This window comes from Spinacia oleracea, chromosome 4 (genome assembly GCF_020520425.1).
Source record: "Spinacia oleracea cultivar Varoflay chromosome 4, BTI_SOV_V1, whole genome shotgun sequence".
In the NCBI taxonomy this organism is placed as follows: Eukaryota; Viridiplantae; Streptophyta; class Magnoliopsida; order Caryophyllales; family Amaranthaceae; genus Spinacia; species Spinacia oleracea.
In genome coordinates this window covers 148,631,126-148,656,074 of record NC_079490.1, presented here as the reverse complement: position 1 = coordinate 148,656,074, position 24,949 = coordinate 148,631,126, and the positions used below count along the sequence as shown (strand labels likewise).

General features: G+C 37.3%; 2 protein-coding genes across 5 annotated transcripts; both read left to right on the top strand.

Moving 5' to 3' along the window:
- The first annotated feature begins 514 nt into the window (after positions 1-514).
- LOC110804068 (uncharacterized) lies at positions 515-2,581 on the top strand. The gene is made up of 3 exons (XM_022009635.2): positions 515-899; positions 1,752-1,960; positions 2,095-2,581. Exons 1-3 carry the CDS (start codon positions 810-812, stop codon positions 2,300-2,302), a joined length of 507 nt encoding a protein of 168 aa, XP_021865327.1. The 5' UTR covers positions 515-809; the 3' UTR covers positions 2,303-2,581.
- Positions 2,582-4,233: 1,652 nt separating this feature from the next.
- Positions 4,234-20,164, top strand: LOC110804064 (uncharacterized). 4 transcript variants are annotated; one of them, XM_022009631.2, is made up of 11 exons: positions 4,240-4,508; positions 4,719-5,988; positions 6,088-6,187; positions 6,279-6,630; positions 6,940-7,024; positions 9,686-9,742; positions 15,899-15,958; positions 16,072-16,293; positions 17,021-17,501; positions 17,574-18,520; positions 19,432-20,164. In XM_022009631.2, the coding sequence occupies exons 2-11, from the start codon at positions 4,780-4,782 to the stop codon at positions 19,855-19,857; spliced, it is 3,939 nt and encodes a 1,312-aa protein (XP_021865323.2). In that variant the 5' UTR covers positions 4,240-4,508; positions 4,719-4,779; the 3' UTR covers positions 19,858-20,164. The 4 variants fall into 4 exon arrangements, with proteins under 4 accessions (XP_021865321.2, XP_021865322.2, XP_021865320.2 ...); XM_022009629.2 differs by having other exon boundaries at positions 4,234-4,508; positions 17,021-18,520; positions 19,438-20,164; XM_022009628.2 differs by having other exon boundaries at positions 4,238-4,508; positions 17,021-18,520.
- Positions 20,165-24,949: the final 4,785 nt, after the last annotated feature.

Here is a 24,949-nt window from a genome sequence, read left to right as displayed (position 1 = left end):
AAATTTGACTATGACAGAGCCACAGGGGACAACCTTGACTTAAAAACTATATGAAAAATCTCACCAGAAAGCATGATGGTCATCCTCATTACCAGTTTCTGTAACCTTGTTAATCCTAGAATCCGGCCATTGCCAATGCCAATGCCATCATTTGGGATGTCCTTGGACAAAGGTTCTCACAAGTCTGAGTCATAACTCATAAGGAGAAGTCAGTCTGAGTTGAAAAGGCATTGCTAATAAGGTGTTCTAAGAGTGGGACACCACCATCTCTAGCGTTGTACATTTGCAAATGTCAGTGTCTTTGCACCGGAACTCTGGTAAGAATCTCAGCTGTTGGGGTGCTTTAAACGTCAAAAATCTCCTCCAACTCCTCACATTTCGTCACTTGGAAGTGCTTCCAGACTACTGTTGCTGTAGAATCCAATTTACTTGATATGTTAAACAACACTGAATTATAAAGTAGATCACTTAGAAAAACCAGATAACTAAGTCAACAAAATCTTATACTTGAAAAAGTTATTTGATCTTACTCTTTGTTAAAGATAATTTATCGTTGACTTCAATAATGAAGGCAAATCAAGCATGTGCATCAGTGCCAGCAAAACTTAAGCATGAATGAAAGCGTCAAAACATTTTTACTCTCTAAGCATTTATAAAATACTCAAGCAGATGCCATCTCCAGTATTTAATCAATTGTTATACAGTCATATTTATCTCCTATTTCTGTATTTTGAGTTCAGATACAGACAGGAGGAGAAAATACATATCTGAAAAGCGTATTGGAATTTGGAAGCAGTAAACTTCCAATTATGGCTTCAAAGATTGTTATAATCTTGGTTTTGATCCTTGATATCGTCGCTTTCGGGCTTGCTATCAATGCTGAGCGAAGACGGACCACTGTAAGTTTATCTGATTACTCAATTTTAGTCCCCATTTATGCTCCTGTCCCCTTTTTTTTGTACAAGAACAAACTTACTTTTTATTACGATGGTTTGGTCAATATTGATTCTTCATATTTCATTTGATACGTTTTACTAGAATTGTTTTGATTTTATATCTGCTGGATCTAGTAGATTTTGTATGTACAGATCCTTTTCTGTAATTTTGTTACAAAAGCAGAGAAAAACACAACTTTTAGACTTAATTTGTTTCATAATCTACCAGTTTCTAATCAGTGCTATTGAGCTTATGATCTGCTGAGTTTCGAGGGTTTCAAGTTCTACCTTGTGCACGGTGCCAATTTTCCCTCAAAAATCAACTACATACATCTTGACCTTTCCTAACTATACTGCCATCCACTTCATTTATGTTCCTTCTGTAATAGATTTAGCTCACACATCCTGAAGATCTTCAAATTTGGTTTTTTTTTTTTAGATCTTTCCTACTTTTTCCGTGCTTTGGTGATGAAATTCGGAATAATTCAGTCTCAGAATATATTAACAATCTTTATAAGTAAAACATTTGAACCAAAAGCATCAAACTTTTCTCAAAAAGCAATAAGAGAGAAAAAAAGCTAAATTACTTGTACATTACTTTGCATACAAAATAAGAAAAGTAAACAAAGAAGTCTCACAGTTAACCAACTTGGGAAACCACCAACTACTTGCTAATGCTGCGTAGTATGGAGTACATTATTTCGAGACAGAGCACTGATCTTTGAAAGATTAAGAATTTTCTTCATGAATACGTACAGTATTATACTATAAAGTTATTAAGAAGATGATTCAAGTGATTGATTTGTTAACTGACAGGCTCAAGTAATTTCAGACCGGGACGTGAACTACAAGTATTGCCGGTATGATTCAGACAATGTAGCAACAGGATATGGGCTAGGAGCATTTTTCTGTCTTTTGTTTAGCCAAATAATTATTATGGCTGCTAGTCGTTGCTTATGCTGTGGAAAGGGTCTAAAACCTGGTGGATCAAGGGCTTGCGCCGTCACTCTTTTCATCTTCTGCTGGTAATTCTTTTCATCATCAACTAGTGGAGTATTACTTTTATCATCACAGCTTTTATAAGTTTTACTTTTACCAAAAACTTTCTCCTCAAATTACCAGAATCTTTACAATCTATCTTGTCAATTTTCCATTTCAGGCTAACTTTCATTGTTGCTGAGGTATGTTTATTGGCGGCCTCTGCAAGGAATGCATACCACACAAAATACAGGGCCTTCATTGGAGAAAACCCACCATCATGTGAGACTCTAAGGAAAGGAGTCTTCGCAGCAGGAGCTGCTTTCACCTTCTTCACCGCCATTTTCTCTGAATTTTACTACATTTCCTACTCAAAGTCGAGGGGCTGACCCTCAGCCCCAGAACACAGATAAACACAGTTTGTTAAGATGCCAGTAGTAAAAAGTCATATGGAGTAATTCAACACCAGTTCATTTGTGGTTGTTACTAAAATCTTGGTTTTAGGAGTAATTTGTGCAGGAGATATCATGTATTCTACTTTTGTGCTGAGTCTTTTAATTTAGTTTGGTTGTTAAGCTAGATTCTTGCTGGTTTAACAAATGAAACCAAAAATAATAGCAGATGGTTTATGTAATTGCATGTTATACTAAAGTCGTTTTGGAACGAAAGAGTTGTAGAGATGCAAGATCACTCTGTATATATTTCAACCCTCTGCATTCTTTTTATAGACAACTCCCTCCATATTACATTTATAAATTCCAAGCATTTGAATTGTACTAGGAACTAGGAAGCAAAGGACTGGTCTCATCCTCTACAAATTCTACCCCTTTAATACACACTTCCTTCTCATACTGCCAAATATCAAGTTCAGCAGCATGTATACATTTGATTGTTTTCCACAATGTTGGGTCATGAAGCCAAAATCTGTAGCAACTCAATGATGGTGAAGATTGTAACAGCTTTCAGATATATCCCAAGGGCAATAGGTTACCTTCTCCAGACGATTTAGACTTTCTAACTCCCTTGGCGCTTCTTCAAGATTTCAGCTCCTACAAGATCCATTACCATCAGTTTTGAAAGCTTCGCTAGTGAAGGAACATAAGTTAGCTCCCTACAATGTGAAAGTAAGACCACCTTCAGAGTTTCCAAATCAGAAAAACTCTCTGGTAACTTCTGAATTTGAGTTTCAAATAAATCAACAACTGTGAGGGGCTCTCATGTGCACAAAAAATGATTCTGGAATCCCAATACCACATGGAATTTCCTTGATATCATTCCAGCTAAATGAGGCTTTCACCAGATCCTTGCTCCACAGCTTCTCTTCTGGTACTTCTTGGAGTCTTTGTCTTGATTTTAACATAAAACATGGACTGCTTTTTGTGATCATAATAACCATATCTTGTTGTGGGTCCACCCCACTTGTTGCACAAGTAACTAATTTAATATAAAAATTTCCATTTATAGAACGGTGCAACTATTAAAGGACGATCCGAAAAGGAAAACGGTACGAGTATTAAGGGACGGAAGGAGTATATGTATAAAACAGTCAATATTTTTGTGTATACATAATTAAGTAATTGAATTCTTATCAAAATTACATCAAAAAGTTATTACTATATGACTATTAGAGTAATTATATTACATATAAATACAACTAAATCAATTTAAGAGTTACTATATGGTTTTTGCTGTAAGTATGTCACATATATTAATAACTATATTGTTAAAATTTACTACTCCCTCCGTCTCTTTTTGTTTTTTACGTTTGGTATTTTGCACGCGTTTTAACGATTAATTAATGTGCATTGAGATTTTTCTAAGGTTTTATGAAAACGAGGAAAATTACGCTTATTTATAATGTTTTCACTCTTATCAAAATTCTTATATTGGGAAAATGAGAAAAATTTAATGTCATAATGGAAAAGTGTGAGACATTAAATGACCAAATGAATTTAATTGGTTAAAATAATAATTGTACAAAATTTTTAATACTCCGTAGAATATTAAATCATTTATTTATAATATAAAAGGAAATGTAAAGAACATTTTGGAACACCCAAAAAAGAAACGTAAAGAACAAAAAGAGACGGAGGGAGTATATGACTAGTAGAATAATCATATCACATATAAATACAACTATATCAACGTAAGACTGTAAGAGTTACTATATGTGCGGCGTATTTTTTGGATCACGTGACGTGAACATTGTTAGTCTATGTCATATTTAAACGTTGTAAAAATACCTAACATATCCCGATTCAAACTGACAATAGCAAGTCCATCCGAGTGAGATTGTAAAAATTAGTGTAATTTGAATCGGATATCCAAATCATGTTAATCCTAACATTCCTCATTAATCCTTATGAACATCGGCTTTGAGTTAGAATTTAGCGTCTCCCCCGTCAAAGAAAAAGAATTCAGTGTCTCCCTCCTACCCAAAAAATACGTCGCATCTCCTTCCTCCTCCTCCCGCAACCGCATCCACATCCACCTTCTCTTAACACCCTACAAAAGCAGCATCTTTACTTGTAGTTATATCTCTAGTCGCCGGTGCCTCTGCCAACCACCTCTCCTTCTCTGCTGTTGCTATTCTCGGTAAATCGATTTTCTTCTGATTTTATTTGTACTTTTATTGATTCAAAAATGTAATTTTCTAAATTGTTAAATATATTCTGATGGGTTTCAAATTGTTAAATATATTCTGTTTGGTGTTGTTTTGTATTATAATTTACTTGATATTCGTATAATCCGTTCTGATATGGTTCGATTTTTCTGACATTCACTGTTCATTCTCCTTGAGCCCAGGACGGGCTCCCCTCCTGCCCTCCCTCAGGGACGGGCCTGAAACTGATGATAAAATTACTGTATGGTTAGTGGTAGTAGCCTTGTAATGGAAGAACTTACACTAGAGGGCGAGTCTGAAGACGAGGATGTTGATTTTAATCCATTTCTGAAGGAGAGTCTTTCGGGAGAGGGTTCATCGAGCTTGAGCTTAGAAGTGGAAGGGTTGGATACTGATGTTGTTAATAGTCATGTTGGGAATGTAGTTTCTGCTGATACTCATGGGTCACGCAAGGGGATGGCTGATGTTGCTCATGAGGGGGAAAGTAGTGATTTTTGTAAGAGGGGTTCGGTTTTAGTTTTGGGTCTGGAAAACGATAAGGTTCCAGATAAGGAGAATGAGTTGAATAGTGGAACTGATGCTGTTGAGGATGTTTTAGAGGCCGAGATGAGAATGGTTAGCTTTAGGAACAAACCTGTAATTGATTTGGATGATGAGGAAGCTATTTGTAAACGGACTAGAGCTCGGTATTCTCTCGCCAGTTTTACGCTTGATGAGTTGGAGACATTTCTACAAGAAACTGACGATGAAGAAGATATTCAAAATGTTGACGAGGAAGAAGAGTATAAGAAGTTTCTTGCAGCAGTTTTGAATGGAGGGAATGGGGATCAAGGGAATATGGAGGGTAATGGTGATGATGACGACGAAGATAATGATGCAGATTTTGAGATTGAAATTGAAGAAGCGCTTGAGAGTGACATTGATGATTGTGTTTTGACGCCTTATACGGATGAGAGGTTTGAAAGAGCTAGTCGGCGTTCTGAGACTAGGCGAAAGGGACAGAAAAAGGCCAATGCCCAAAATAAAAAGAAGGTAGCGCAGCAGGGAAAGATGCCATTGCGTCCGCTATTGCCTGTTATTCCCACTACACCTGTTCCCTGTCTTGGCTCTAGATATCATGCATTTGAGACTAATTCGCAGTTCCCCCAGCGTGATCAAGGTTTTTTAGTGAATGGATTCCAGCCTCATCAGATAGGTCAACTGCATTACTTAATATATGAACATGTACAGCTCCTTGTCCAAGTATATTCACTTTCTGTCCTTGAACCGTCCCGGCAGCATATTGCATCTCAAACTAAGGGCCTACTGGCGGAACTGCTTCACAAACGTGATCTAGTACTAGCCTGGAGAAATGGACCTTACTCCACTTCTTGTTTTCTTCCCTCGTGCACTTTCCCGTCTGTTTCGGTTGAAAATAAAGAGGACTCTGGTGTATCACCTAATGATGGTCAGGTACACTTTTTCTTATCTAGTAGCAGTCCAAATAACGTATCCTTGATTTGTGATAGAATGTTGAAACTGCAATGAAGAGACCTTGGTTGCCTTGTTCAGGACTGTCGATGGTATCCGGTTGTAGGTGGTTCTGTGCTATCAGTTTTGGATGTTGCACCATTGAAGTTAGTTGGAAGATATATTGATGATGTTTCTAATGGTAAGTTTCGGGTTTAAATAAACCAAATAGCTTATCTGATTCTTGATTGAATATAATTTGTCTTTTCTTTTGTTATCTCTTCCTTTTCCAGCTGTACGAGAGCATCAAAGGCGCTGTTTGGAAACTACTAATATATATTTAGAAAAACAGCCTCTTTTCCCCCTTCCTATTCGTTCTTCGCCTGAAGTGGATCATAATATTTCTAAAGGAGTCGATCGATCATTAAATACCAATGATTTATCACCAAATAAGAATGTGGCTAAAAAGACATTGGCTGCTACCCTTGTTGAAAGTACCAAGAAACAATCCGTCGCTTTGGTCCCCCAACAAATTACAAAACTGGCACACCCCTTTTATTCGTTGTTTAATCCAGCATTATTTCCTCACAAGCCACCTACCTCTGCTGTTGCTAATCGGGTGCTTTTCACGGATGCTGAAGATGTGTAAGTCTCTTTCTTTTTGCTGTTTAGTTAACTTGTCTTGAAATTTTTGGTGTCTTTGGGTTGTTTGGTTATTTTATAATTATCTTGTCATCTACAGTTGGCAAAATTTGTATGTTTTGAGGACGTGGTGTCATGGTGATAATTTACCTGTTGTTATTTTGACTATCTTCATTTGTCATGATTTCTGCTCAATGTATGCTGAATAAGTAGCATTGAGATCAACGGAACATTGTGACATTGTACTTGATTGTATATACAAGGTGCTTAATATGCGGCTTTCTTCCCCTGGTCTGGGATTCGTAAATCTAGGTTGCTTGCATCGGGAATAATGGAATATAATAATGATTGGAAATCTATTCAACAGCGTTTTTTGCCTTGCAAATCAGAGCATCAGGTAAGAACTTGTTAACTTGTTATTAACAATTTCTTATATTGATCTATTGCTGGAGCTTGTGTTCTACATCTTGTGCTATTGTACTACTTCCTCCGTTTTCTAGTATTTGCATCTTTGACTTTCACGCTTGCCAACTCACAACTTTGACCATTCATATAATTATTATATGTAAGTATAAATTATATAAAAAAGTTATGTTTGTAAAATGTACATGAGTTGAATCTAACAAGACACTTTCTAGGCTTCTAAACATCATGGGCGAATTAATTTCTTCTCTTAATATTTTCTGAGCTCTGTTGATTCATAGCAAGGATTATTGTTGGCAATGCCAAGGACCGAGAGCCAATTACTATCAACCTTCATGAGAAAGTGCAAATTCAGGGAGCCGGTAATGCTAAACAAGTAAACAGCTAAATCTCTTAGCATCGATAGAAGAGGGAGGGGGACTTTAGGTAGTAGCGTTATTATTATTCAGTTATTAGTAGCTTGACGAAGATAGATAGTTGTCTATAGGAGAAGCTATATGAATAGAGGAGATTAGTAAAAGAGAAAGCATGTGAATATTAATGAGAGTTTCCTATTAGTTATTTTTCAGTTTTGGGAGAGAACGAGCCTCTCGAATGCTTGTAACATTCTTCTATTTTTGCTGTATTTTACGGATAATAATCAATTATGCTTCATTCCTCCCCCCCACCCCCCCCCCCCTAATCTTCATGTTTCTTCTCTTAATTCTTTTCAAGCTCTTCCGGTCCGTCGCAGTCCCGAGTTGCTATGTTTTACCTTACATATAAATCACCAAATATGGTCAAAAGAGAGTATGTGGAATCGTGAATAGCTCAAAAGTCATACAGTTGTAACTAAAAAAGAACAAAGGAAGTATATTGGTGTGCCTGATTTGCTCTGCAGTTTAGATGTGAATTTTACAGGATTCAGTTATTTGTGTTGGTTGTGTAAAGGAGTATTAGTTATTACTGTTCTATACTTTCATTTATCCAAGTTTCCCATGTAATCATATCATCATATCGTGTTTTAAAAATTTGTGTCCAATTTTTTGTGGTATTCAATTATTCGTTATCGCATATGGCTTATCTGAATGTGTTGTACTGATGCTTTTGGTCATTGGGTGCCTTAAGTCCTTGTTTTTGTCACATATTTTCAGCAGTTTTGACTTTAAAAATTGATATGCGTAAATTTCCATTGAATGTTGAAGTACTTGATTGGTAACCATCAGATTTGGCCAATTTTTCATCATCCTGTCTATACTATTTGTCACTTGTCTCAAGAGCACATCAAAATAAATTATAGCAACTTTGCTGTCCATATTGAAGTTGGTTGGAAGGATGGAAAACGTAAGACTGTATACTTATGAGACAACCATGTTTTCCTTACTCCCTTCTATCATCTACTTCCTTCCCTGTAAAGTACATTTTTCTCTCCTATTCTTTTGATACTTTCCTTGATGTAGACTGTCATCTTCGTGAAGGCAAAGATGGCTGCCATTTGAATTTTTTGGTTTTCGTGTTTAATTTTTTGAAATAATTTTTTTTTTGAACTCGGAGCTGGATATTCTTTGGATGTCATCGTCCTCTCACCCAATGTTTATATTTCTCCGGCACTCCATTATGTTTTAATTTGCATTTACACTTAAGCTGAAGTGAACTGGTTGCCATGGTTTGTTATAACAATTTTGGTTGGAGGGGAGTGGGGCTGGTGCGGTATACTGTACATTGCCTGTTCTTTTAACTTGGTAGTATAGCTGTTATTCATCACTGTACTGCATTCATGATCTGCAACCTTAGGCAATTTATATTTTGTACTTCGAAGTTTGAGCCATATATGTTAATTAAAAATTAATTGGATCTATAGTTCTGTATGTAATGTTATAATTAAGTTGTTATGCTTTTAGTCTTGAGTTTTTAGGAATGGAGTTCTTTACTGTGTCTCTTCTGTGTAAATTTGTGGTGTTCTGTTCTGCTTTTCTGGAGTTTTCTATGAATGATGTACACCATGACTGTGGTTCAATTATAAATTATGTTAGCTTTTTAGAAGACTCTTTCGATGTACTTTCCGACTTCTTACTTGACTGGAATCTTTTTTCATGAAAATGTATATTTCTTCCCTTTTTTTATTTTTATTATTGCGCCATTTGGATTTTCACGCTTGTGGTACAACTTCCACCATTAACGCTCAATTATCTTTTAGTAAAAAAATATATAAATGAGATATTTTGAATGTGTATATCAAGAGGAATCTAACAAGATACCACACCTGCTAAAGTGGAGGGAGTCCTTCCTAGAAGGTTTGTCTCCCTTTAGTTGGGCTTAGTTTGTAATAGTTGGTTGATTAATATATAAAATCCTCTCTTACTTGTCAAAAAAAAAAAAAAAAAAAAAAAAAAAACAAGATACCACATGACTATATTTTTTCACGGGTATATTACAAAGAATGGTCAAAAGGAGAGTGTGTGAATAGTGTAAAATCCAAATAGTGCAAGTATAAAAATAAATAAAAAAACCCAGAGGAAGTATATGCTATGATCAGCTTACGTTCTTGCTATCTTTTCTATTTTATATGTCAAATATATGCATGAATTTTGATTCTTTTAAGTTGATTTTTTCTAGAATCTATGTGTCCTTAATGGCATCCTATTGTATGTCCCAGATTTTTGTAAGAGCAAAAAACCGCTGTTCCGCTAAGGCACCTGATAATCCAATAAAGGTATTCATTCATTTTTGTCAATGGGATAAAGTTCGTGGTATTCATCTAAATTATTTGATAGCTGCCCAGCAATGATGTTGGCATCTTGCTTTGATAGAGATGTCTATCAAAGTATTTATCATTGTTTTTCCTTTAATATTTTCAGTTTCTTCCACCCCTTGTATGCATATATATGTGCTAGTTTTACTCCAGCGAACGTTCTCAACTCTATCTATTGTTAACTAAACACGCTTGAGAAATCCCTAGGTGTGAGGCATACAAAGGTACCTCCTGCAGGATCTGAGAATTTATTTGGAGCTGCTCAGTCTGTGCCTGCTTTAAATGTTTAAGCAATCAATACTATGTTTTGACGCATACTTGAATTTTAAATGACATTCAATATATATTGACAATTTAACTTGTTAATGAACTTATAATCCGTATGATTGATCCCCTTTGTCATTCAGGCCTTAGACAAACTAGTTAATTATAAGTTAAGATATGAGGTTCATGTTACAAAAAAAAATCTAGAAGCGATTATTGAAATTAAAATACGAATCCTTATGTTGGATGCCTTGGGATTTATTGCTTGATTTTCCTGATTCCCTTTCTCTTCTATGTCGTTGAAGTCAAGTCCCCCACCCCTCCCCCCCCCCCCCCCCTCCTTTTGTTTCTCTTAACATCTGGTGTTTGGTGCATTCACTTGTGTCTTTTCCATCTCTTTCCCATGCAGTTTGTATTTCTTTGTTCAACATTTGCAACTTGCCATATCCTAAGATGAATTTGAACCTTGATGAGTCAAGGTGTTAAAATCCAACCTTCCTTGTACTTTTCTTATATTTTCTTGTATTTGTCTTATCTAAACTTTCTAGGACTTTTCTTTTAAGTTTCTAGGCTTTAGATAAGATTATTATGTTACTGTCATTCCAGTGTTCACCGACAGTTTATAGCTAATTCAAAATAAACCTTTATGAGGGGTATGAACCAATACCTCTCTCCAGAAGTTGTCTTTGCTTAATCACTAGCGTTGTTGTAAGCCTTTATAGATATTGCGTTGTCGCTTGTTTTAAAGCTTTCTTGCCCCAACAAAGTCTCCTCGCGTCGTTGACCCCACTTGTGATTGTTGTGCGCACAAGTGCCCGATCGGCGCTCGCGTCCAATTCTTGTCGCCAATAGACAAGAGCGCCCCTTCTCCGCTCGTGCTTCACGAGCCCCTTTGAATTCGTTCCGCACAAGGCTTGCCCCCCTACTGCCCAAATAGGTAGGAGCGCGCTGCACGATCCGGTGCCCAAAACATTTGGACCGTGACACAAGGGGCATACCGCTACTTGTTTTTCATTATGTTCTTATGCCAAGATGAGGAAAAAATTAACGTGGTAGATTAACTGTGATTCGAGATGATTATGAGGTAGGAAACGGTCTACCTAGGAACGGTTTTTTACAGGAGGATGTAATGCATCCTGTAGTTGGTAGACCAGGATCTGCATCTAAGATTCTAAGGTTAATGCCTCTTGCTGTAGGTGTCCTAGTGTAGAGGGTCTAGAGTCGAGATGCTATGGATTTCTCAAAACCTTTGACTCGATTGTTATTATAGGTACGAATTATTGGTCAAGAATCTTACACTGCTGTCTAGTTTCTAGTGTCGATAAATTGGAATGAGTGGGGTTACTGGTTTCCCAAGGACACTTTAAGTAAAACTTAGCGCCCTCATTCAGGGAAAATTTGTGGTGGATAATAGCAGGAGACCAAGCTTTGTTATGGTGTTGGTGACTAACATCAGTGACCTTTGTTTTTGTGGAGGAGGCTTTGTGAGTAGAAGAGATGACCACTCCTTATGGAATTTGCACCTTAGGGTTCCTATTTATCTAGACTTGTAATTGATACGGTTCGTCTTCTATCAAGTACTGGCATGGACTGAGACTGTTTTGCAAGGAAGAGATCAGGGCAGCTGATTTTATATAGATATGGTAAAGTCTTGGCGTGAGATCTATGATATTAGGACAACAAAAATCTATGTCAACACAAGCAAAAATGGATATGAGTGTGAAATGTTGAGCAACAATGAAGAAACAGAGTAGACAGGGAGAAAAAGAAAGAGGAAAGTATGAAGAATTTATATCTAAAATGTCCACACAGTTCAGATATTATTGATGGATATAGTGACAAACATCTCTTGGACAGATTGGAGTTTTGGACTTTTGGAGGTCATAAGAAACAACCTCAAACTCGGTTTTATGATTTGTAACTGTGTTTTTGGAGATGTGTGAACTCAAGCTCTAGTGTGTTCCCTCCTTCCCGCAAAGGATTGTCCATTTTGTTTGGGCACATAGATTAAAAGATTGTAGTTTGATGGGGCATTGTTGAGTGTAAGTAGACTAAAAAAGTTGAAAAATAGTGGGGCTCTATTCTTTATTTAGACGAGAAAGAAAAGGAAAGAGGACGTTATAGAAAAGAAGCGAAAGATTCATACATTCAACCTTTATACTTCCCCCGTTCCCTTAATATCGCACCATTTGGTTTTTACACTATTCAAACTAGACTTTTGGTTATCTTTTGTGATTCATACATAAGAAAAGTTGTAGTCATGTGGGATCTTGTTAGATTTGTATCGGTATATTTTCTAAGCATCAACTTTTTATAATTTTTACTTATACATAACTATAATTTTTACTTATACATAATTCTAGTTATTAAGAGCCAAAGTCATGTATTGGAGAGCATCAAGTCAATCATGATACAATATTTAAGGAACGGAATAAGTACTAGTATTTTATTGACCGGACCAAACGAATGAAAGGAAATGGGTAATCCTTTCGGGACAAACTAAAATGGAAAATTTTACAATCTTTTAATGTACAGAGGGAGTACTTGTTCACTAAAATATTCATCTTTTTAGGCGAGGGCCTGAGGGATGGTTAGACTGTGTTCTGTTGGTTTGATTACAAGTGTGTAGGATGATTAATTTTGGATATTGGCTATTCTGTCCCCCCTTTTTTAGTGTGGTTTTTTGGGATAACCCTCAGCAGATCCTATAAATAGCTCCAGTAGTTAATGAGTTGGTTGGAGTGGCTAGGTTGAGGATGTGTGGAGCTATGTTTCCTTAGCTGGATTTATGGAAGGTACCCCGTTTATCCTTTATCATTTTTTGAAGAGTAAAGGTATTGTTATTAAAAGCTGAAAATGGATTTGTTTCCTTCTTTTTCAACTTTAAGAAAGATTATGGGTTTCTTCAAAATGTGTACTACAGAGGATTAGTTTGCCTCCACACAGGGTTGCATTTGTTGCCTTAGTGATGCTAAAAAGGTGTTCATTCTGGAGTTTTTCAATGCAGGATGTATGCTTCCCATCTCCAGTTTATAACTTCATATGTTCTTCTTCTTCTTGTATAGTGGTGAGGATAGGTCGAAATGCCTTTGTTCACGTTCATTTATGTAAGATCTTTTTTGGCGCTAAAGTTATTTTCGTTTGGTGCAACCAATATAGGATTAAAAATTAATAACTTCGAATTTCCTCCATTCCTAAATTATTAAACATGAGGCACACGATTTTAGGAGCGCACATGATGAGGAGAGAGATATAGTGGCAATAATGGGGATCCGTGTGATGAGGAGAGAAATAGAGAGAATCGATTACCCGAACAATGTAATGTTGCAACTGATTTGAAACTTCTTAAAAGGGAAGTGTTGCAACTTTTTAGAACGGAGGAAGTATCACTTGTGATATGTAGGTATCTGATGTGTTATTTAAGCATCAAAGAACTTAGGTGTCAGTAATATAGACTTGTACGAATGGGGTTTGACTATTCTTAGGTCCTTGTGTTGTCTGGTTTTACAAAGATCTTATTCATTGATAATGGGCCTTTCTTTCACCTTTTGTTTGATGAATTGTTAAACTTTGTGCTTTTAGTGTCCTCTCTGTTTGAGATTGTATTTAAGGTTGCCACTGTACTGGTTTATTTAACAAATACGGACTTTCCTGTAATTTGGGTTGAGGAAAACTGGAGGTGATTAATTTAATGACTGTTGACCTATTTTGAATGGACGGATAGGTGGAATTGTCTTGGTTTTATGCCCTTCGTTATCTAGGATATCTTAATGGTGGTTCTATTTTAATGGGACTTTCCGCTAACCTAATTTCTTATGGCATTGAGTCTATAGAAGTAGCACTCTGAAATTTGGACAACAAAGACAAAAAATGTATCATAATTGTTCAATGAAGAGGCATTCAAGAAAGACTTCTGATTCCTATTTGTTTCCTCCAACGAAAATTCCAAATGGATCATTTTTGCGTTCAAGAAAGACTTCTAATTCCTATCTGATTCCTTTCTTTCACCTTTGGTTTGATGACTTGTTAAACTATGTGCTTTTAGTGAGTGGGTAGATATGGGTTTTAGCATAACTTGATTGCACTTTTCCTATTTCGTTTGATGAATTGTTAAACTATTACGCTTTTCTTTGCTTTAGTATAACTTGATTGTACTTTTCAAAGTGGTTTGACTTTTTGAAGAAATTAAAGGAACATGCAAGTATTGCTTTGTTAATCCAAAAGATAAGGAAAATGCAAGTACCTTTCCTAGCCAATTTCTTTTGATCCAAAATATAAGACATTTCTTATTTTCACCAACCAATGCAATATTTAATGTCACTTCATAGCAACTTATGACATCAAATACTGTGTTAAATGCCATAAAATTTAACCAAAATATAAGATGTGTGATAATTTTAACCATTACGGGATAGCTACTGAACAGTGAACACTATATTAAAACATCCTATCAGTCGCAACATTAAATAGTGGTTATGTCAATAACTTAAGATCGCATCGGTATTGTTTTGCAATATCTGTCTCCTCATACTTATGAGGTAATGTTTTCGTTTTACCCCATCCACAGTTGCTATCTTTGTTTGGTTGTTATGTGTATGTTGAGGACATTGTTGTAGACTGTAGACATCAGGAATTTTTGCTGTGGCTTGGGAAGGTTTATAATTACTTGGTTGGGTCGAGGTGTATTAGACTTAGGAAGAGGGTAGTTTGGGTTTAGAAAATGTGGTATTTGAAAATGTTCCCTTTAAGAAAGGAGGGGGTTTGTGGGGATTTCTCGCTAACCAAATCTCTCACATAAAGTGATCTGTGGGTAGATACGGGTTTTAGCCTAATGTATTCAGTGTAAAGAGTACATGTATGATGTATCACTTATGCAAGTTATGGAATCTTAAGTTGTGGTAGTTAATAGATATGGGATTTAGTTGAACGGATTTGGCGATAGAATCTTAAGAATGTGGCTCATTTAATTTTAACCTTAAACTACTTGAGTATGAAGATAAAGATTCAAACTTCAAAGTGTGGGATTGTAATGGTATTGGAACATGTATTACTCTATGCTGCATGTACTTCACTAAAAGTGTCAAATTCGGCTACATGCGAAGATGTTTGATCTGGAACTTTAGAATTTTTCTTGGTTTTGCTTGAAAACTAAGTGTTCATACGTATTTTGAAACTTGATAGTGTCGAATACAGAGTATTTGAGATGGGTTAATTGAGGTGACATACAAAGTCTGGTTTACATGGATTCATTTATATATTTTTTTTCTAGACACTTGGTTTTTATGCTTCACCATTCTTTCGTTGGCTAGCGTGCTGGACTAATGTCATTTGAAAGGATAAGTTGTACAGGAGGCGTTTACATGACATGTATCACAAATTATTTCTGTGATAACTAAATGATGTTCTTTTTAGGATATTTTCTCAAGGGTTGTTATAAGCTTTAGTTACTGAGCTACCTTCTGAAACAGCTTCTAGTGCCGAGAAACTGGGAAGAGTTCTTTGGAATTTTTTCCGGTTCACTGGGATTGGTGTATTTCATTAGAGCAAAGCAAGTTCCTTCCCTGTTCAGTGGAGTCAACTAATTCTCCTGGCTTCTAGTAGACTCTCTCTCATAAATATGTTTCCTAATTAAATCGTTTTGAGATATCTGGTGGTCGTAATTTGGCCTATTTTTTTCTCTTATATTTTTTTTAGGAAGAAATAAGGCGGTATTTGTATCTAAGAAAATGCCAGCGTCCTGGTGTTCCTCTTCGTCCACCTAGAACTTAGTTATTTCAGTTGCAAAATTCTACTTATTTGAAAAAGACTGATGTTTTTTTTTTGGTTTTTTTTGAATGGCTTGGCTTCTTTCAGAATGTAAGAAAGATGAAAACATCTCCACTCACAGATGAGGAGAAAGCTCGTATTCAGGAGGTAATTTTATTTTCTTGGATTTCACTTCGTGTATTTCAATTACCCACTGAATAATGATTTTCGATTGATTACTGGGTGTTGCATTCTATTGCTTGCACTTTAAAATAAACTAGGGACTAAAAGCATTCAAACTTGACTGGATATCAGTTTGGAGAACTATGGTTCCCTATAGGGATCCAAATCTGCTCCCTCGGCAGTGGCGCATTGCTATTGGAACCCAGAAATCATACAAAGCTGATTCAGCTAAGAAAGAGAAACATAGAGTATATGAGTCAAACAGGAGAAGAAGCAAAGCTGCAGCTGTGGATTACTTTCAGACTGGATTTGAAAAGGAGGTACCTTTCATATCACCATTGTACTTGCTCTAGATACATGCGCAAATATATGCAGAAGTAGGTTTACATACTTCTAGGGAGATTGGGTGAGAGAGAAAGCACAGTAGCACCCTATGCACATTGCACTTTCTTTGAGACATATTTAACCGCTTAATGAATGAGATTGTGGCAAAAGGTGATGTCAGCTCTTAATTTCACGTTTCACCATCAATTATGGAAGTCATTTTCAGATTTCTTTTAAATTGCTCATGTATGAATATCTCATGTCAGTACACAGAAAGAGGTTCGTAATATAATTGTTGCAGGCCTTGCAGCTAATGTATTGAATAACTGCTCCTGATGCACGTTCTTTTGTTTTCTGGTTTAGAAGATTTTGACTTTAAGCTTGGATTCCATTCAGTTGATTCTTATTAAGTAATTTTTCTTGTAAAATATTGGTTTCCGAAGTCCGGTTGTTGGAATTTTGATGATTAAACAGTTTGGGGCAGTGTGCAATAGTTGGCTTGGATTTTCTTTGTACAAAACTGTCATTAACATGATGAGGTTTCTTGTTCCCAAAACGAAAGTGGAGAGGACTGCATGGACTTGATTCTTGTGGAGTAATCTTTTCCAGTGAAATATTGTTTTTTTGCTGGGATTTGTTTAAATAGTTTGGTGCAGTGTGCGTGTTTGGTTTGTATTTTTTGTATAAACATGTCGTTAACATGATGGATTTTCTGGTTGTCAGAATGAAAGTGGGGAGGACTGCATAGAAAATGAAGCATATGTTCATGAAGCTTTTTTGGCCGACTGGAGACCCACTCCCACTGTAGTGGTTCCTTCCAAAATATCAGCTTCAAGCCTTAAGTCTGGATGTCTTGTCGGAGATGTACCATTTGCTGGGTCCTATAATGTCCAGAACGGGATAGATAATCAACGGAACGAAGCATCTCAATCTGGCAAAGTTCATGCCAACAAGGTCTCAGCTGCTTCAGAAGATTCCCATCTACATTGCAAATCTGTGCATCCTCACATGACTTCTAGCTTTCCTCCGCCTATACCAATTTCAGAAACGTTTGATCAATCAGTGTTTCGGTCCCAGAGGGCTGGAAAGCCTAGCATTTCCAATTTAGTAAAATTAGCACCAGAGTTGCCCCATGTGAAACTTCCTCCAGCAGTCCGTGTTATATCTCAGGCTTCGCTCAGAAGTTCCCAGCTTGGAAGCTCAGGTGAGGTTGGTGCTGTTGATGCTGGGGTTGATAAGGCATTTCGTGATCCTAATGCTTTTAACTGCTCTGCAGATTTAGTAAAACATATGCAAGACAAATCTATGATATCAAATCCCAGTTCTGTAAGCGTGACTTCACAGAAGGATGAACTCTTGAAGAATGGATGTCTTACTAAAGAAAGAGGCGCAAACTTGGATCCTCAAATGCACCCTTTACTGTTTCGAACCATTGAAGAGGGGCATTTACCATGCTACCCTGTTAACAGTCCTATGAGGATTCCTACTTTTAGTTTCTTTCCACCTACTCTACTTCAAAATCCTTGCACTTCTGTTCCCGATGCTGGCTTAAAATCTTCGAGCCCAAAAGAAACTGCCCCACCATCTTCCAGTCTAGATTTTCACCCCCTGTTACAAAGAGCAAAGGAATTCCGTTCCAACTCCTTAGATACTGGTTTGGATGCCTCTGTACTGAATACTGATCTGGAACTCTCTAGGGATCAATTCGTGGAAGATATTGTTTATGATGCTGGTGCAACTGCAGCTCAAATGGCTGCTGCTGCTAGACCAATCAGTCCCAGTGATTTGGACTTGAATATCCACCTGAGCTCTGCATCTAAAAGGAGAAAAGTTTCAAGTCAAGAAGGGGCTGAAATAAATCCATCAAGTCCATCAGTTAGTGGATCAAGAGTTTTTGAGAGTGTGAAAGAGAGAGGTGGCATGTGCAGTGAATTTTCTCAATATGCTGAGCTTCAGCCTGCAGATCTTGTTGCTAAGAGGCATACGGATATACCTAATCCTGAAAAGTCTGTTGCAGTGTTGCATAAGCTTGATAGTAATGACGGCTTAAATATTGATGATGATGTTGGTATTCATCCTCTTTTAGAAGTAATAATGGAACAGGAAGAATTGAGTGATTCTGATGAAGAATGGGAGGATGTAGAGTTCGAGTATGAAGAAATGGCGGATTCTGATGGAGAAAAGGAATCAGACGCTGTAGAAGTTGTCGACGGCTTTCATAAGGTGATATTTTTACTTCTTACCTGAAAAAAAACATCTTTGTCATTGGTGTGTCGTTCATTTCTTCTGTTTTAGTTAGGTGTCAATTTTGTAGGGTCTGTCACAGGGCTTATTTGAGCAACCTGCTTTCCCCCTCGATTATGGAGTTAATTGCAGATACTTTTCTGCCCACGGCATCCCAACTCTTGGTATATAGGGATTTTACTGAATAACTTCGCAACCCCTTTACGGTAGCTCATTGATTCATTCGGAAGGGGGTTATTTCAGGTGACCCAAGCATAGTACTCCCTCCGTTTTTTTATGATGTACCCACTTACTGTGAACTCTTGTTTCTAGGAGAAATAAGTGAGTGTAAGAAAAAGTGGAAAAGTGAGAGAGAGAGGTAGTAAAATGGTGGATAGATATAAGAAAAAGGTGGATAAAGCAGGAGGGAGTGAGTGGAAAGGTGGAAATATTGTGAGGAAAAGGGACAAGATGGAAAAATATAGTTGCCGTAACATAATGTGGAAGTGGGTAAGACAAAAAAATACACCCTTTTAGGGTCTATTTGTTTCAACTTATTTTGACTTATTTCACCAAAATTAAGTTTTTTTTTTCAAACAATTCAACACACAAATAAGTTATTTTCAGCAAAAATATGTTCTGTTCAGCAAAAAAACAAGTTTAGAAAATATGATGACTCTTTTCTAACGTCCTGTAAGGCTGTAATAGCATAAACTTTAAATAAGCTTATTTAGATAAAGCACAACGACATATTATTTTTCCATGCTGGAGGTTGGTTGCGCCTTGCTTCGTATTCTTAGTTTGCCTTAACATATCTAACCTTATCCTGGTCTAGGGTACCCTTAACCATGAGTGTCCAAAAATCTCTTTAGCCTGCAGTTGTATTTATTATACTTTGCTTGTTGAATCAGGAGCAGGTAGATGCTGCATTGGGCACAGTTACAGCTACCCACGCTCAGCTTTTGAAATCACTTGCGTCTGGAGCTTCTGAACAGACTCAGACTCAGACTCAGACTCAGAGAAAAGGAAGAACTCCTAGGTTGGGTCTGGAAGGGCCAGGGAAAGCGAAAGGCCACACGAAGGGTTCCTGGTTAAGTTTGAATTCTCATCATAAACCACATTTAAGAATCAAGAGGACAAAAAGTCCCTGCAAACAAGGTAAGGAAATTTCAAGCTCAAAAGATGTGTCTTGTTCAACTGAACCGAAAACTGAAATTTCTCAGAAAGAACCCTTCTCCTTCTCCTCTCCATCAAGGAGGACTAGAAAGCATGCCTCTAAAAGCTCATCATCCCCTTTGGAAGTAAACTCCAGTTGTGTAAAGGAGGGGAAAGTTTAATATTCAGCAACAGGAACTGTTGCTTATGTTGGTTGTATCATGAAAACAGTTGCTGACCAACTCAGATTCCGGACAAGCTGGAACCGAAAGGCCTATGACACACGGCTGGCCGGAGTCGCTCAGAACGAGATGCACAAGTCTGTGGAGTTCTGGTATTCCCTCCTCATATATAGTGAAGTGGTTTTTGATCGCCGTTTAAACTTCATGTTTACTTGTACATCCCTAGCCAGCCCTTCTTCGAGGAAGGGCGAATTGTACATAATGTATATTTATATGTTATATCATTCTTTTATGATGTTTTGCATTCTGATAGGATTCTTAGAGAGTGCTTGTGTACATATACAGCTCATCTAGATGGGTTTTTTAAAGTAGAAAAATGGTGATGGGTTCATAATTCTCCCATAAAACAAATGACGGTTGCTCTTGTTGAGTGCCACTGGGAGTCGGTTGTAGACTTCCGTAAAAAATGGGAACTAAAATCAGGGACATAGTTTTATCTTGATAAAACGGCCAAGCCAGATACTATGTTAAATGGTTTTTGTGAAAATACTTAAACACACAAAGATTGGCCTCGTACTTGTTTTTCTGGTCGTAAATTAACAGACGTGACATTGAGTTATGACGTGCTATGTAAAAAATTTCGAAGATATGCGATATATTTGCTATATTACTCTCCGTAATATGTAAATTTAGTTTATTTGAATATTTATTTTACACACTTTGAATTTATACTTTTCTGTATATTCTTTTTATTTTCACATATTCCTAATATCACAAATCTTTATTTAGTTACTATAGAAATAATAAATTATTTTAGTAATAATTATGCATTGCACAGGTCTTATACTAGTTATTTAGACTAAATTTAACTTATTCTACTGAATATGGACGTGAAGAGAGCATGATTTTATTCGATCATGTGATTTATCATACACAGACCTTCAATCAAAATCACTAGATCAAGCAAAACTCCAAGTTTTAAATGACGGGTCGATATGTTTACTTTTCCTAAAGAAGTAAGCGTACTATTGCATGATTGGCAAATTAAATGTTTCATGTGGAGAAAAGAGCCAACTTAAAAATATAGTCCTATTTAGGTTATAAAAATGGCTAGCCTCCATTATCAAAAGGCCAATTGTGAATTATGATGTTTCTTTGATGTTTCATCTGACTTACTAATTATGCCTAATTAAATTAAACCATAGTACGATTAGCACATGGAAGCATAAACATACAACAGGATTAAACCTTGGTTGGTTTGGTCCCCATTTCTTTCTTTTCTGTCTCATTTTCGTTTTCCATTAATAAAACATATTGCATGGTCCACTTAATCTTGTGTAAGTGTCCTTTCGTTTGTTCAACAACATAATCATCCCATTAGATTTTTGTCGAAATAGTGTTTATTTTTTATTTTTTAAAAAAAAACACTTACATGCTGAATTAAGCTTATAAATCACATAAATTAGCAGTAAAGAATAAAACACAATATAATTAGACAGTTACATCACTTAGTCTCTAGTAGTAATTTTTTTTATGGAAGCAAGGAACATAATATTACTAAAAACAACAGCGAAGAAAGAGTTTAAGGAGGTTTATCCTCCTATGTTACATCTGACAAATAATCCGGGGAAGTATCCCACACATTAACAACATTTGCTACAAAATCAACAGTCCTACAATATCTTGCACATCTATCCATTTACTTTGTTTCCAACACGCCCTCCAAACTCCAACTTAAGCCCACCAACTCTCTCCACGAATTCCCTGCATTGTTTGACAATCAAATAGTTATCGTCTTTAACACCTACAACATTTAAAATAGTGTTCATTGCTTGTTGGGAGTCCAAGCACACAATTGTATGTGACCAGCTCTTTTCCTCCGGTAATTGTAGCCCCACAAGTATGGTTTAAGCTCGCCCATGAGGGCTTGATTGCAACGTGCATTTCACACCAAAATCGAATTTTCAAGTGTCTTGATGGTCCCTAACAACACTTGTCAGGCCAACAATTTCCCCCATTTTTATGAAGTATCAGAATTTAATTTCCACCAGTTTTGAGGAGGAGGAGACCAACCAGAATGGGCAGTGGCGGCTTGAGAATTGGCCCTGTTAGAGAGGTTTCTTTGAGGAGAAGAACTCCCAAGCTAAAACTTGGGATTCAAGATCTATCATGTAAGGTAAAGTGATGACGGAACACTCTCTCATTTCTTTGTAGCCAGATTTTCCATAAAGAGAAAGAGGAAGGGAGATACTAACAGTTTGAGGGGTCGATTTATGGGTGAGATTAGAGGAGACCCATTCTAAAAGAGGGTTAGAATAAAAAGCATCTGAAACATTGAGAAGACTCCAAACCTCTTTTGCTTGAGGGAAATCCTTGAGAATATGGAGGGTATTCTTAGGAGTATTAGCACAACAGTCACAAGCATTTGATTGAGTGATATGTCTCAACTTTAACAAACTTTGTGTGGTAATCTGTCAATAAAAGCCAGCCAATAAAGACTCTAATTTTAGACAAGGTGCAAACTTTCCATATCCAACCAAAATCAATAATGTGTTCCACACAAATATTCGGTTTTAGAGCCTTAAGAGCAGCAGAAAATTGAAACTTACCATTGGAAATAAACTCTGAGTCATAAAGTCTTGGGGATTATTGATCTGTAGTATGTATTTTTTTGGTGTAAAGGAGGAAACAAAAGCCCTATAAAGCAGTACAAGAACAGAAAAGAAATGCTAAACTAAAAAAACAAAACACAAACTAACGGACACAGAATACTACTCGAGCACTTCAAGCTGTCGGAGTAGGCACTCGTCTAGCAATCGTCATTCCGCCCAAGTCCTCCAATAAAACAGCCAGAAGATCCACCGGGACGCCTCAAATAGTAAAAGACGTTGCTCCATATTGAATCCATAATTAGCAAGCAAATCTGCAACCCGTTTGGCTTCACGATAACAATGGTGTATTGTCACCTCCCAACCTTGTCTTTTAATCACGCTCTTACATTTTCGGATAATATGAAAAGCAGTTGTATTTGGGATGTTCATGTCCACCAATAGCTTGACGACCACCTCCGAATCAACTATGAGTTAGACCTTATAGAAGCCAGCATTCCAGGCCATAGCTAAGCCCCGCAGTACACCCCACAATTCAGCTCGAGTACTGGAACAAGTGCCACAATTCGAGGCAAACATATCAAATATTTCTCCTTCATGCCCACGAATCACCCCTCCGCATCCTGCCCTTCCCGGGTTTCTTTTAGAAGCTACACTCGTATTGAGTCGAACCCACCCTACCAGAGGAGGAATCCAACGTACGAAGATTTCCTCCTTCTGTCTCTTACGTTTGCCAAGCATCAAGTCTACCTTCATCATTGCTTGCTTAATTCTCCCAACCTGTCCCATTATGAAGGTAATTTGGTCCACTGGAATGTCAACAGGTGAGCTGAAACATTTCATACACCTCCATTTCTAGAGCCACCATAGAGTGTTAGCAAACACAATATACCAGTCATCCGCCCAAGCCTGATTCTGTTCGTTCAGATTGCTCATCAACCAGTCATTAAATAGCTTATCCAGTAGCTCACTATCAGTAACCCAAGGAAAATTTTCTCCATACTGTGACAGAAGAAGGACACCTTCGCATAATGTGTTCCATGTCTTCCTCAAGAGCACCACAAACCATATAACCTGCATCTTGAATTAAACCCCTAATTCCTTTGTTAGTATTTATCATAAGGCGATTACGAACCACTAACCACATAAAGAAACGGATACGCTGCGGAATTTTGAGTCTCCATAACTTCTTCCATGGACACGGTTGTTCTTCCTCCTCATCCATACGGATCAACTGCAAAGAAGAATTAATACTGAATCTCCCGACGCCTCTCCATTCCAATAAACACGGTCAATAGCTTCAGGGTCATCTTGAAGTTCAAATGATTCAATAATTTGTAACAAATCAGTAGACAAATAATCAGCAAAAATATCAGTCTTGCAACCTGAATTACTATCCCACATATCCTTAACTGGCATGTTTAGGATCTCAGAGGGAGGGGGAAGGATCACCCGTTCAATGAGAGGAACATTGGTAGCCCACGAGTGTCTCCAAAACAAAGTATCCTCCCCATTACCCACTGCTCTGCTCATTCCCCGTTTCAACACATCTATGTTTTCTATGATACCACGCCACGCATTCGATACATCTTGTCTAGCCTTAAACCTCTCAATGTCGCACCTACCTTCACAGTACTTGCTTCATAACACACGGGACCACAAGGCTTCTGTTTCAGCTAGGACACGCCACCCAAGTTTCGCAAGAAAAGCCGAATAATTATCTTGCCTCGTGGACCTAATTCCCAGACCCTCCAACATCTTAGGATTCATAATTGTATTCCACGAAACCAAGTGAATCTTCTCCTTCTCTTCTGAACCACCCCACAGGAACCTACGCGAAATCCGATCAATTTCATCACAAGTGGACCGAAGTAGCTTGGTTTTCTGCATAGCTTAGTAGGGCATCGAAGAAAGACAAGACTAGACTAAGGTGGCACGTCCCGCCATCGAAATCATTCTCGACTTCCAGCCAACTAACTTACTTAATATGGTCGACCAAAAACTAGTATTCCTTCTTCGACGAATCTCTATCGATGGTAGGGACACCAAGGTAAGTCCCTAGATCATTAGTTTCAGTAATATTAAGGGCATTACAAATTCCATTCTTAACTTCTGCAATTTTATTATTCGAGAAGAATACACGTGATTTGGCGCAACTAACTTTCCTCCCAGATACTTTGCGGAATTGGTTCAAACATTCTGCTATATTATATCCTGGCCTGATCAATAGTAGTTTCCCCGAAAAGAATAAGATCATCAGCAAATGCGAGGTTGGAAATATCCGTCCCACTTCGACGGGCCCTAACCGGCTTCCAAGTCAACCTCTCCATACAAATAACATATAAATAAGGAGAAAGGGGGTTGCCTTAGCGTATACCTCGACTTGGGGTAAAGCTATTTGTTGGTTCTCCATTCCACAATAGTTGTAATTTAGTCGGAGACACGCATTGCATAATAACTTCGACCATCACCTGTGGTAGCCT